This window comes from Meles meles, chromosome 2 (assembly GCF_922984935.1).
Source record: "Meles meles chromosome 2, mMelMel3.1 paternal haplotype, whole genome shotgun sequence".
Taxonomy (NCBI): domain Eukaryota; kingdom Metazoa; phylum Chordata; class Mammalia; order Carnivora; family Mustelidae; genus Meles; species Meles meles.
In genome coordinates this window covers 190,852,312-190,865,981 of record NC_060067.1, presented here as the reverse complement: position 1 = coordinate 190,865,981, position 13,670 = coordinate 190,852,312, and the positions used below count along the sequence as shown (strand labels likewise).

Genomic DNA, 13,670 nt, shown 5'->3' with positions numbered 1-13,670 from the left:
TTGGTACCTCTCTCCATTTTGCAGCGGAGGGTGGTGTGTTATGATAGATAATGAAGACTGTATTTGGTGTTTAGAGAAGTGACTTTTTGTGGATAACTCACAGCTTTTATTTAGTCTGGGGTTGGTAGGAAGGTGGGGTGCAGAGAAGTCTGAGGAGAAGGAGGACAGTAAGTGCTCTTGAGATCTGGATGTGCACCAAATTGCTCTCCACCTGACAAACACTGATTGAGCTCTGAGCCATGTGCCAAGCACAGGGGAGGCATGAAGAGGGTCCAAGTCTCCAATCACCAGTCAGTTGCGGTAGCCAAAATTCTTTCTTTTCAAGTTCAGTACCTGGATTCTCTACTGTGTGAATTACCTAATAGGTCATACTCATCTTAGAAAAACTGGGCAATATAAAGAATTTCTTTCTTCGGTGGACAGGGAAAGGTAAAATCCTCTTTGCTGTTAGAGCTGTGGAAATGTTTAACTTCTGTCACATACAAAAAGTAACTATTTTTCATTAAGTGTTTTTCATTTGATGCTACATTTTTTACCCCATATACACTGTGTGTGTGTGTGTGTGTGTGTGTGTGTGTACATACACACAAACATACAAATGACAAGACAGGCAGCAACTTTCTAGGGATAATATCCTCATTCTAGGAGGTCAACAGCTGTCAAAATCTCATCATTTATGAAAATATAAGGGGAATCCTGGGAAGCAGGAATGTTTGATTTAGTCTTACTCTCGAGTTTAAACACCAAACCACAAAATATTTTTGTGTGTCTTTAATAAGACATTATTTGTGGAATCTTTCCACTTGTGACAATGGATTTGTCAAATAAGACAACAATGAAGGATCTACTTTTTTTTTTAAATTTTATTTATTTATTTGACAGAGAGAGATCACAAGTAGGCAGAGAGGCAGGCAGAGAGAGAGAGGAGGAAGCAGGCTCCCGGACGAGCAGAGAGCCTGATGCGGGACTCGATCCCAGGACCCTGAGATCATGACCTGAGCCGAAGGCAGAGGCTTAACCCACTGAGCCACCCAGGCGCCCCTGTACTTTTTTTTTTAAAGGCCAACCAGTTATAGTTAATTATAGTAGATTTTATATTCTACTATCTTATTTCTTAAATTTTCTTTGGCTAATTGCAAACTGTTAACACTAGATACAGCTTAAAAAAACTTACTGGAATATAGGATTTCTTTAAGGTTCTCCTATTTATTTGAAAGCCATAATAAAATGGCTAAATTTAAAATATTTTTCTCTCCCTCCTCTGCTTTATGATTCAACTTGACATTGTTTACCCTGACCTGTACTGGGCAATATTGTTTCGCTTAACAAAGAGAAAGAGCTCCATAAGCATTTAGGACAACCTTACAGCCTATGAAGGGATATAACTAGTATGTTATCTTCATAATCTGTTATCACAATCAGGACCCTTACATTTCCCCCTCTTCAAGTCATGTCAAAACTATCACGTGAAAGTCAAAGGACCTTTTTATCGAGAACACACAGCACAGAAATCTGTTGACACTTGGAGGCCACGGCCACTTGTAATATTTGTAACAATTCGAAACTCCACACAGAATATGAAAAGCAACAGGGTTAACCAAAAAGATTAAAAAAAAAAATACCATCTCTGACCCATTCACGTAGATGACACAAATACAGAGACTTACAGAGCACCCAAGGGGGAGCCATGAAACAGGACTAGGATACCTTTCCTGAATTCAGAGAGATTATTTTATCCCAAGATGCTATTTTATATCAATTTATATTCTTGATACCAGGATCAGGCATAAGTTGTTTCTTTTACTGTACCCCTTAAAACACTGTTGGCCATTTGGTTGCTGTCACATGAGCCCTAGTAAGTCTGAATTGCACCACTGTATTTATGTTTTATTATATTTCAAACGCCTGCCTCTAGCATACCTGACACCCTCTTGGAACTCAGAGCAGCTCCAGGCTGCCAGAGGAAATACCAGCAGGCTTTCACTGGGTAGCGCAGATTACTCCACTGACACACAGCCTTTCCAGGCCCCTCTCCAGCAGAGACCAGGCCACCTGGGGCCAGAGCAGCCCCACCTCGGACGCCCGCCGGCACAACAGACCTTGCAGCTTCTGCCTGCAGCTGCTCATCACCACTGATTCCCTGACACTCAAAAGGACCTTGCTTTTCTTTTCAAGGTTAAAAAAAAAAAACCACACCTCTCATAAACCTTATCTAGAAATAATCAGACCAGAAACCAGAGAGGCATTAGGGGGAAAAAATTCCAGAAACGTTAAATACCAGAGGAAGGGAGATGGAAAGCACTGCCATGACGGCGATGAACTTTATCCAGCCGATGAGATCATTAATTATCCGAGTTAATATCTGCGTCTGTGCACTGAATTGTTTTCCTTTTAATACCTCTCGTCCCTCCCTCCCCTTCGCGCCCCTCACCTGCCAGCCTTCTGTCTCTGGTGTTTTTCCAAATAACATCCAGGGCTCTGGCCGTGGAGTCTCGGATGTGATCGCTAAAGGACCTCCGGAGAGGGGCTTTCAGGGGCCGAGCCATCACGTGGGCCTCGGGGTCCCCCATCCAGGCGCAATGGACTTCAGCGCAGCCCCGGCGCCGCGACCATGCTGGCCTCCTCCCGCGGCAGATTGTCCTTCGCCCGCTGCCGGCTGGAGCTCGGCGGGGCGGCGGGGCTGCGTGCGCGCCGGGCCCGGGGGCGAGCCGCGAGCGAGCCCTGCGCCCTCAGGATCCCGGCATTGCGGCTCGCACTGCGGCCCGGGAAGCGCCTACTGCAGGCGGCCTCCTGGATGGCCGCCAAGCGCGCGCGGCTGCCACATCTGGAAAGACTTACACACGAGCCCGCGGCACACTCGTGCAGCGCTCGGGCTGCCTTCGTGGCTATGGAGATGATTCGAGCTCCCTGTGTAATCCAATAACTTGACTTGGTACAAGCTCAGCCGTTTGTCTAGTTAATAACTTGTCTTCTTCCCTGGCAATCCAGGTTAACCTTGTGCTTTTGAAGGAGAGGCAGAGCAGGGGGCAAAAAAGGGAGGGAGGGAGACAAGGAGGGATGTCAAGTAGGGTTCTTTTCAACTTTCAAGGTAAATTCTCCCTCATAGTTGCATTTGATTAACTCACTTGTGTTTTATTAAGTCATGGTTTGGGGTTAGGCTGTTTATGACCGAGAAAGTTCAACCTTTAGCTGTGGGTGAGGGAAGGAAGATATGGCTGTAGGAGCAACCTACAGGAGAACCGAGGATTCTCTCTAGGAAATGGATACCTGAGTTTTAAAGGAAACACTAATCACCTCTTCATATTTCCCTTCTAACTATGCTCCTACTTATTTTTAAGTGGTTTAATCAAATAATTCTAGGTTTTGCCTCTAAATAAGGTTCAAATATCCCCTGGTTTTGAGAATCTTTTAGTTCCAAGTAAGCAAACTTCATCATTATAATTGTACATCAAAACCTCTCTCCTGAAGAGTAAAAGAACTGCCAAGCACCATGAAATCAAAATACGGGCCAACTGTTTCTTCAACAAGATCTGTTTTTGAGTTTCTAAAATGCCGAATAACTCTATTTCTTTGCCAATGAATTTGGCTGATTTTCTGCTTTTTAATGCAGTATTAATCCTCTTCTCTCTCACTCTGCCTTAAATGCCATCTTCTAACTTTCAAGGTTTGGCATGGAGGTTTACTATTGGCATCACAATAGTATCTAAAGGCCAGTTCATAACCTTTGTGAAATTAAGAAATGCTGTAAAAGCACTTTGTAAATTGCAAGATTACCATGAGAATGTTAATTATTATCATAATTATTCTTATACATGAAATCCTTTCGAACCCACACTGATCTCCCTCCCTAGTCCCCAAATATGTACAGCATGCCACCTCTTTCCCATCAACTTTGACAACTTGGTTATACAAGAGATAGCGAGACTGTGCTCATGAGTTATAACTAACACTTGTGGCACTGCTTATTAGTAACCCACATGTCTTCAATCATACTATTTCCAAATTGTTAAAGCCCATGAGTCTCTCCAGTCGAGAATGAGCATCTCAGTATTGTCTTCCTTGCCTTATCACTCGGCTGGGCATAGATCAGGAGACAAGGACTAACTGCCGAAGCATGTGGACTTTTGTGCCCCATGGAAGCCAATTCCGAGGTAAACTTCATTAAAAAAAGTCTCGGGGCACCTGGGTGGCTCAGTGGGTTAAGCCACTGCCTTCGGCTCTGGTCATGATCTCAGGGTTCTGGGATTGAGTCCCACATCGGGCTCTCTGCTCGGCAGGGAGCGTGCTTCCCTCTCACTCTCTCTGCCTACTTGTGATCTCTCTCTGTCCAATAAATAAATAAAATCTTTAAAAAGGTCTCAAAAAATGTGATTGCCTAATACATGGCTCCATTTTAAAACAAAGTACTGGAAGTCTGTGTGTGTGTGCATGTGTGTGTGCGTGTGCGTGCACGTGCATGGATGTGTTTCTCCTTCAAAGAGGTCTGCGCACCTTGAAACAGGTTGACTCATTTCTGGCCAGGTTGAACAGGGCAGGTCTGTTTGTAGAGGAACAGTATGAAGTAATCATAGCATAAGTAGTGAACCACACTCTGTCCTAGGCATGGGGAAGTTGAGGATGAATAAGACATCGACTCTGTCTTTGAGCAGAAATCCCACTGACCACAAATCAATTTCAAAATAGTGTCATAAATTCTATGACAGAAGCATGTACCAAGCATTATGGTAGCACAAAGAAGGAAAAGGAAGCCTGGATTCCTAACTCCTCTCAAGCACTGACCTCACCTAAATTTCCATTCAAGATTTATGACCTACCACCATTCCCAGCACAAATATCAACAGCTGATTGTATGATTCATGCAAAGTCACTGACTATAACAGCATGAAGCTTTCCTGTATCTAAACACAGAACGGGAAACAGCATTTATGGAGGACCCATGACATACCAAAATTCTTCTAGCACTGCAGATAGACAGACCCACATATATACACCCCTATAGGTATTGTTATCTTCTCTTTGGAGATGAGGAAGCTGGAGCGCAGAGAGAAGAGATTTGAGAAAGGAGATAATAAATGCCAGACCTAGGATTCAGACCTAGAGCTGTCTGCACTCAAAGCTCATTAGCCTCCCAATCAACTTGCCTGTTCATAAATTAATGACAGTGATAATGACCCATTAGGGTTTATCTAGGCTCAGCTGATACTAAGCTATAGGCTGAAACTCTTTAATCGTAGCCAAATAAAATCACTGGGCTCATGGCATGAAAGAAGCCCGAGTCTCAGAGGGGTTTTAGATGACCCCAGCTATGAAAATTGAAGTGCAGTGAGCCAAGAGAACAAAGGTCTAGTCAACGCATGTTGCTTAATGATAGGACACTCTGGTCTGATCTCTAAAGTGTTCTAAAACATCCTCCTTCTCCTCCGTGACATGCTTTTTCAAAGACAATACTCCTAGTATTTCACCGTAGCTCATCTCAGCAGGTACAAAAGCCTACTTATTCTAGGGGCGCCTGGGTGGCTCAGTGGGTTAAAGCCTCTGCCTTCGGCTCAGGTCATGATCCCAATCGAGCCCCACATCAGGCTCTCTGCTCAGCGGGAAGCCTGTTTCCTCTTCTCTCTCTCTTTGCTTAACTCTCTGACTACTTGTGATCTCTATCTGTCAAATAAACAAATAAAATCTTAAAAAAAAAAGCCTACTTAATCTAAGCACAGGTTCCATTTGGTAGAACAGTCCACAGACCTAGCCTAAGAGGTATATGGAAACTTACCATCATAAATGTAACTCCTACTGACAGACTATTGGAGCAGGGAAGCACAGCTATGTTTTCAAGCAAGGTGGATTTTAATTATTGATTTTACCATATTCCAAAGTAGAGCTGGCAATTTTACCCCTCATTTCTAAAAACTCATTAAATTCAAATTTCATTGTGAAGATATTTCAACTCCTTGTAAATGAGTCTCACCCACATATCATAGGTATGATGTAAAAACTAATACACTGTCAATTTTAAATTGTTTTTATTTTTTGCTTTCTGACTGTATTTATTGGCCATTAAAAGAAATGTTCCATGCACAAAAAGTGTTCTTTCAAAATTCACCATTTATAGAATAATTTCTCAAGTTTTATTTCCACAAATTTAAAATAATCCAAGTCTCTTCTCACTGAGAGGTGAGGACAGTATACCATAATTAATGTTATCTCAGCTTGGCAGATGGCTAAAGTGGGAATATGAGAAGTTTATTGATTTTTTTTAAGATCCTGCTGGGAATTATAAGAGAAATGAAGATAGCAATACTATGCTTTGATTGCTTTTCAGTTCCTTTTTCTTGTGATAAAAGGCCATTGGAGGAGCTGCTCTCTGACCTGGGGGACTGCTGTTTGTGTATTAATCTAGAGACTCTTCTCAACTATGTCCCTAATATTTTCCATCTAAGAAAACCATTCCATTTTGGTAATGTATTATAGATTTTATTTAGTTTTGTTTAATTGGTAATTTTTGTCTTTTTACTATAAACAAAATTTTAATTTTTTTTTTTCCCATTTGAGTAAGTTTATTTCACTTAGGGTAAAAACAAACAAACAAAAACAAACAAACAAAAAACAAAACTGCATCCCATATGTTTTGATTTAATGTTAGGGACACTTTCTCATCCAAGCCCGTGTAGCACAAATCCACTTCGGTCTACTGGCACTCTTATTTGGTGATGAAACTCATTTAAGCCTCCTTTGGAGTAATTAGAACATTAGGATTAACCAAAGTGCTAGTAGGTTCTTTCAAAATAGTATGAGTAATGATGGGAAATGAAATGTTTATTAAGAGTCAATGCCATGCTTAGATCTGGGTCTTTGGAACAGGAAGGAAATTATTAAAACTCCATTTGGTTAAGCCCTGTGAGAGACCTAGCCCATGCAACAGGACAACAGGTTAAGTGAATGACAGTGGCTATCTGGCACAATAGGTCTGCTTAAGGGCTATACTTGCATCAAAGGACTTCTCCATTATGTATCTATGTCTCCAAAAGCCCATGACAAAATTAGTAGTATGAAGCTTCTGTGACTCTGAGGACGATTTTCTGTTTTTTGTTCCCTGCCCTCCCCGCTTCAGTGAAGAATGCCTAGCATATAGATTACATGCTGCCAATCTCTGTTTTCATTTTAGTTTTTCTTTATTTAGCATGACCATCTTGAATACATTTGCTCTGGTGCAAGTGGCAATTTTATTTGCCCCTACAATTGGAACCCTAAGGATTACATTCAGTTTGTTTGAGAATCTTCTTTGTGATAAACTGTTAAATATTTTCAACTAAAGTGTTCAGGCAAAGTTGTTTTCACTATCAGTTAGGTATCTATTGATGCTCGATAGACCAACAGACCACAAGGACAATTTTCTTCAAATTGGTGATCTCCAACTTGAGGGCAGGGTCTCCTTGGAAGGAGAGAAGAAAATCTTAGAATCTATGTCTATTTAGATAGCTCTTTGAGTTTTTCTATTTTTCTAATATACAGAGATGCAAATACAATGATTTATGGATAAAATTTATAAATAAATGTATATGTAAATATATATATTTATAAATAAATGTATATATGCTCAGAAATTCATGGGAGTTAGTGATCAAAGATGTTCAGAGACTATTTCTCTACAACTCCTGATATATACACCAAAATCACACTATCTTTCAGAGAAAACTCAATTTGTTGGGGGAATACTGTTGAATAATAAGCATTTTTCTTTCCTCATTTATCACTTCTTGTGATATATGATGAAAGTAAAAAACAAGAAGTGAATATGAAGAAAGTAAAGCGTTCTTTTCTTCCTGACACAATAATACCTTCTTTCCTTTTTAATTGCTGAATCTCATTACTAACTGCTTTCTGAAACAAAGTTCTTCACTTGGGCTGAGAAAAGTTACCTGGCCTTTGAGAAAGGAAACTGCTCTATACTAAATGTTTGTGTTCTCCTCCATATTCATATGTTGAAACCTAACCCCCATTGTGATGGTATTAGAAAGTGGGGCCTTGGGGAAATTATTAGGTCATGAAAGTAGAGCCATCATGAAAAGGATAAGTTCCCTATAAAAGAGAACTTGGGATCTCCTCGCCCCATCTCCATGTGAGGGCTCAGCAAAAATTGGGGTCTATGAACCAGGAAGTAGGTCCTCACCATACACCAAATGTGCTGGCACCTTGATCAACCTCACAGCCTTTGGTTCATGAGAAAAACATCTCTGTTGTTTACAAGTCACCCAGTCTATGGCATTCTGCTAAGTCAGCCCAAACAGAGTAAGTCAGAGACAGACCACATTTGAGTCCTGCCTCTTGACAGCTTTGTGATATTACGACAGCATTTTCACAATTACTATAAAGGGGATTGACTAGATCCTTGATTCTGGTACAGAAGGGGAGATGGAAGTAAAGCATACAGAATCCAACAGGATGGGGCCTGTCCTCTGGAAGTGGAACAGAAAGGTTAAACAACTCTACTGGGGTAGGTGGTCTCATTCCTCTTCTAAAAATTAATTTAATTACTTAATTAATTTAATTAATTAATTTACCAATAGCTTTCACAGAATCTAAGCTATTGGTAAATTAGTTGCTTTGAATATGTTTCTTTGGAGTTGTTCATTTGTTTGTTTTGGTTCACTCCTCTCTCAAATATTTCCTTTCCATTTTTTGTTGACTAGTTCACTCTAGGTTTCTACACTAGTAATTTTGGCAGAAAGACAGGAAAGAAAAAGTACTGGAGAATGGGAAGAGGAAGTAGTGATGCTCCCAGAATTTTTTTTTAATGTTATGATTTCAGATTTTTTTGTGTGTCATGATTTCAGAAGGTTAAAATATTTTTAATTCAATAGAAAAATCAACAAGGATGCATCAGCAATAGTAGTGCTAAAGGAATAATACATCTATAATTTATATTGCCTTAGCAGATGATAGACTATCAATTGGTAAAATAAATTTTAGACATAGTTAAAACTTAAGGAGGAAATTTAGCAAGGAAATGTCCTTGCTCTTATTCTTCATTTTCTTTTATATCTTCTATTCTTCCTTTTGTCATATTATCCTTCTATTGTTTATTCTTCATGGTATAAAATTTCAGTATATTATGAATTAAAGGAGTCCAACATTATAACATAGAATTACAGTGATGTAATTTCTCTGCTTACTAAGACTTAAGAGTATATTATGACTATTTGAATTACTTTTAAATTGCATTTATTTCCATTCATACTAGTTTTTTTTTTTTAAAGATTTTTATTTATGTATTTGACAGACAGAAATCACAAGCAGGCAGAGAGGCAGCAGAGAGAGTGGGGGCGGCGGAAGCAGGCTCCCTGTTGGGCAGAGAGCCTGATGTGGGGCTCGATCCCAGGACCCTGGGATCATGACCTGAGCCAAAGGCAGAGGCTTTGACCCACTGAGCCACCCAGGCGCCCCTCATACTAGTTTTATATGTATCTTTATGTTAACATTGGAACCAAAAAAAATCAACCTCTTGCTGATTCTGAATAGAAGACTTCCTTCTAAGAAACAAAAATATTCAAATGTTTTACCTTCATGTAAACTCACTGCCACAAGTCTCTATAAAGAACTAAATGTTGATGATCTTTTGGATCTTAAAATTTATCAATAGTCTCTAATAACATGCTATACTAATAGTAAAATCAAAAGCAATCTGGGATCATGGTATACTTGAACATATGCGTTCAGGGATAATTTTGAAGTTGGACCAAACAGGAACAAAAATATTTTTCTATGTTAATATAGCCTATTGATTATACCTTTTCAACCATATTAATAAATAATTAATATTAATAAATAAATAAATGTTATTTATTAACAGGACCTCCAACACATTGCCAATACCAACAGGTTTGAATGTTTTCATAAAAAGATAGTTTATAGGTTGCCTTAGCTCCTGTTCACAAAGGGATCCTGAAGATATGCTACCACTCCTGCCACGCACACACAAAATATAAAACGTTTTTCAGAAACTGCATAATAGGTAAAGCAGGACTGTGATTTCTTTTTTTTTTTTAAGATTTTATTTATTTATTTGATAGAGAGAGATCACAAGTAGGCAGAGAGGCAGGCAGAGGAGAGGAGAAAGCAAGTTCCCTGCTGAGCAGAGAGCCCAATGCGGGCTTATCCTAGGACCTTGATGCTAGGACCCTGAGGTCATGACCTGAGCTGAAGGCAGAGGCTTAATCCACTGAGCCACTTAGGTGCCCCAGGACTGTGATTTCTGAAAGAGAGTTTTAAACTGAGTTTTTTTTTGTTTTTTTTTTAATTTTTTTTTTCTTTTTTACAGAGAGAGAGAGAGATTACAAGTAGGCAGAGCAGCAGCCAGAGAGGGGAGGAAGCAGGCTCCCTGCCAAGCAGAGAGCCCGATATGGGGCTCGATCCCAGGACCCTGAGATCATGACCCGAGCTGAAAGCAGAGGCTTAACCCACTGAGCCACCCAGGCGCCCCTGAAAGAGAGTTTTAAAAAAACAAAACAAAACGAGCTCTATCACGTTTCCAGCTTACTGCCTGGGGGTATTTTCTGGCCACAGTAGAGAGAGAAAAAACAAACATAACCTGAGAATCTTTTTTTAAAAGATTTTTAAAAAATTTATTTATTTGAGGGACGCCTGGGTGGCTCAGTTGGTTAAGCGGCTGCCTTCCGCTCAGGTCATGATCCTAGCATCCTGGGATCAAGTCCCATATCGGGCTCCTTGCTCGGCAGGGAGCCTGCTTCTCCCTCTGCCTCTGCCTACCTCTCTGCCTACTTGTGATCTTTCTCTCTCTGTCTCTCTCTCTCTGACAAATAAATAAATAAAATCTTTAAAAAAAATTATTTATTTGACAGACAGAGATCGCAAGTAGGCAGAGAGGCAGGCAGAGAGAGAGGAGGAAGCAGGCTCCCTGCTGAGCAGAGAGCCTGACCCGGGGCTCAACCCCAGGACCCTGGGATCATGACCTGAGCTGAAGGCAGCAGCTTTAACCCACTGAGCCACCCAGGTGCCCCATAATCTGAGAATCTTGAGGTGACAGACATTAGAGTTTACGGAGACTGAGGCAGCTAGAATTTGCAAGTCAGAGTACCAAAAAAAAGAGAGCAACATTGTGAGATCTGCATATTTGCAGAGGAATCTCCCAAGCCTTTGTCTGAATATTGATCTGCACAGATGTAGAAGGAACTTTCCCAAACTTGGGGAAAAAGTACTGGAAGTCAATAGGCAAATAACATCCTGGAGCTCACATAGGGCTGGGATTAGTTTCTATTTCCACCTGTCAGCATGATGAGACCTCATGTGATAAGTGGCCTTGGGTAGAATCCCTAGAAGGGTCATGCCTTAGTAGGGGAACTAAATTAGTCTTAGGATAATGGATGCTCTGAACCTGCCAGCAGAAGAAAGGAAAAAAAAAAATAAAGATAAGAGCAGAAATAATTGAAACTGAAAATAAACAATAGAAGTTAAAAGATTGTTCTTTGGAAAGATCAACGAAGTTGATTAATCTCTAGTCAGACTAACTAAAAATAAAAAGAGAGTTTAAGGGACACCTGGGTGGCTCAGTCAGTTAAGCATCTGCCTTTGGCTCAGGCCCTATGTCTCTCTCATTGAACTCCTTGCTCAGCGGGGAGCCTGATTCTCCCTCCGCTTATGGCTCTCCCTGCTTTGCATGCTCTCTCACTCTCTGACAAATAAATGAATAAGATCTTTAAAAAAAAGTGAATTTAATAGGATCGAAGGTTAATACACAAAAATCAATTGTATTTGCATATATTATCAATGAACAATTAGTAAGGCTCATTTATAACATGATAAAAATGTATGAAAATACTTAGAGAAAATACTGGTAACAAATATGTATACCATACACCAAATGCTTTATAAAACATTACTAAGAGAAATTAAATACCTAAATAAATAGAGACATATACCATGTTCATGGATTTGCATACTCAATACTGTTAGAATATTAATTCTCCCATACTAATCTATAAAATCAATACCAATCAAAATTTTCTTTTTTTAACTGACAAGTTAATTCTAAAATTTATATGGAAATACAAAGGACCTAAATAAATCAAAAATTTTTTGAAAAAGAGGTGCAATATTAAGGATTTATACTTCCTGACATCAAGACTTATAAATCTAAAATTATCAAAATAGGATGATACTGATTTAAGGATAGGCATATAGAACAATGGAACAGAAGAAAGATTTTGGAAATAGGTCCATACAATATGTTCAGCTGATTTTCGATAAAGATGCGAAGGTAAATCAATGGAGGAAAATAATCTTTTCAACAAATGGTACTGGGACAATTGGATGCCATATGGAAAAAAATGAACCTCAACCCTTACCTCACATGTTAAACAAATATTAACTCTAAATGGACCATGAACCATAGTACTAATTTAGGAGTAAAACTATAAGACTTGTACAAGAAATTCTGTAGCCTTAAGTTAGGCAAAGCTTCCTTAGGATCCAATAAGCATCAATCATTAAACAATGGATAAATTGGAACAAAAAAAATTCCTTTGTCCTCTTAAAAAACTGCAAAGGAAAGAAAAATTCAAGTCACTGACTAGGACAAAATACGTACAAAGCATATATCCAGAATATATAAAGAGCCTTATAATTCAATATAACAAAAAGACAAATAACCAGATTATAACAAATGGGCAAAAATTTTGAAATGACACTTTGCAAAAGAAGGTATGTAAATGACTAACAAGTACAAGAAGCTATCTAATCTCAGTCATTAGGAAAATGCAAATTAAAATCATACTGAGTTACCATTACACACTAAAATTAAAAAGACAAACCACATCAAGTGTTGGGTAGGATGTTGGACAACTGGAATTCTTATATATTGCTGGTAGGAATGTAAAATGGTCTACCCACTTTGAAAATTTGGAAGTTTCTTTTAAAAGTCTAACATACCCTTACCAACTAAATCCACTCAGGTATTACCCAAAAGAAATGATAACATACGTTTGTACAAATGCTTGTATGATAATATTGGCAGCACCTTCTTCCATTTACAGATAATTCTAAAAAAGGCACAACTACAGTGATAAAGACTAGCTCAGCGCTCACCAGAGTCTGTGGATGAGGGTGAGGGTAGGGTGAGATTCACTGTAAGGCACGTAAGTGTTATTCTGAGGGTCATGAAAAAAAAAGCAAAATGGTAAGTGGAAATATTTTCAACATAAATAAACAACAAAGTGTTAGTATCTCTAATAAAGCACTTTTACACATAATAAAAAAGCAAAATAGAAACAAGCCAATTGAAAAAATTAATGGATTTTATGAGAAAGCATTTTACAGAACATATGGAAGTGACAGAATTGGGAAATAGAAGCTCAGGGTTTAAATTTTGATATCACTGAAAATTCGAGGATAAAAGCAAATCACCAAAGCTCTGAATCTTTGAGAATCTGATGTAAGTCTTCACAGAGAGGTGGGGAGGAATCTGCTGCTTTGAATGTGATTACTGGCTTGGAGTATGTATGGAATGTATATATGGAAATAATATCCAAGTGCTATGTTACTGGACCAAATTATATGAAAGAGATTTATAATAAGGCACTTTAGATATTATTAATAACATTATTTGAATGGTATCATGAAAGACTCATTCTATGTTGAATAATTATTAATATAATTTAATG

The 13,670-nt window shown here is 39.0% G+C and overlaps 1 protein-coding gene across 2 annotated transcripts in view; it reads right to left on the bottom strand.

The window, feature by feature from the left end:
- DLC1 (DLC1 Rho GTPase activating protein) overlaps positions 1-13,670 on the bottom strand; it is a 418,852-nt gene that overhangs the window by 171,106 nt on the left and 234,076 nt on the right. Inside the window, exon 1 of one of the 2 annotated variants that reach the window (XM_045997029.1) lies at positions 2,432-2,735. The exons of the other annotated variant lie outside the window; for it this stretch is intronic. Within the exon in view, the coding sequence (XP_045852985.1) occupies positions 2,432-2,570 (139 nt within the window). The 5' untranslated portion in view covers positions 2,571-2,735. Of the gene's footprint in view, positions 1-2,431; positions 2,736-13,670 lie in introns of those variants that run through there. 2 annotated transcript variants of the gene reach the window in all.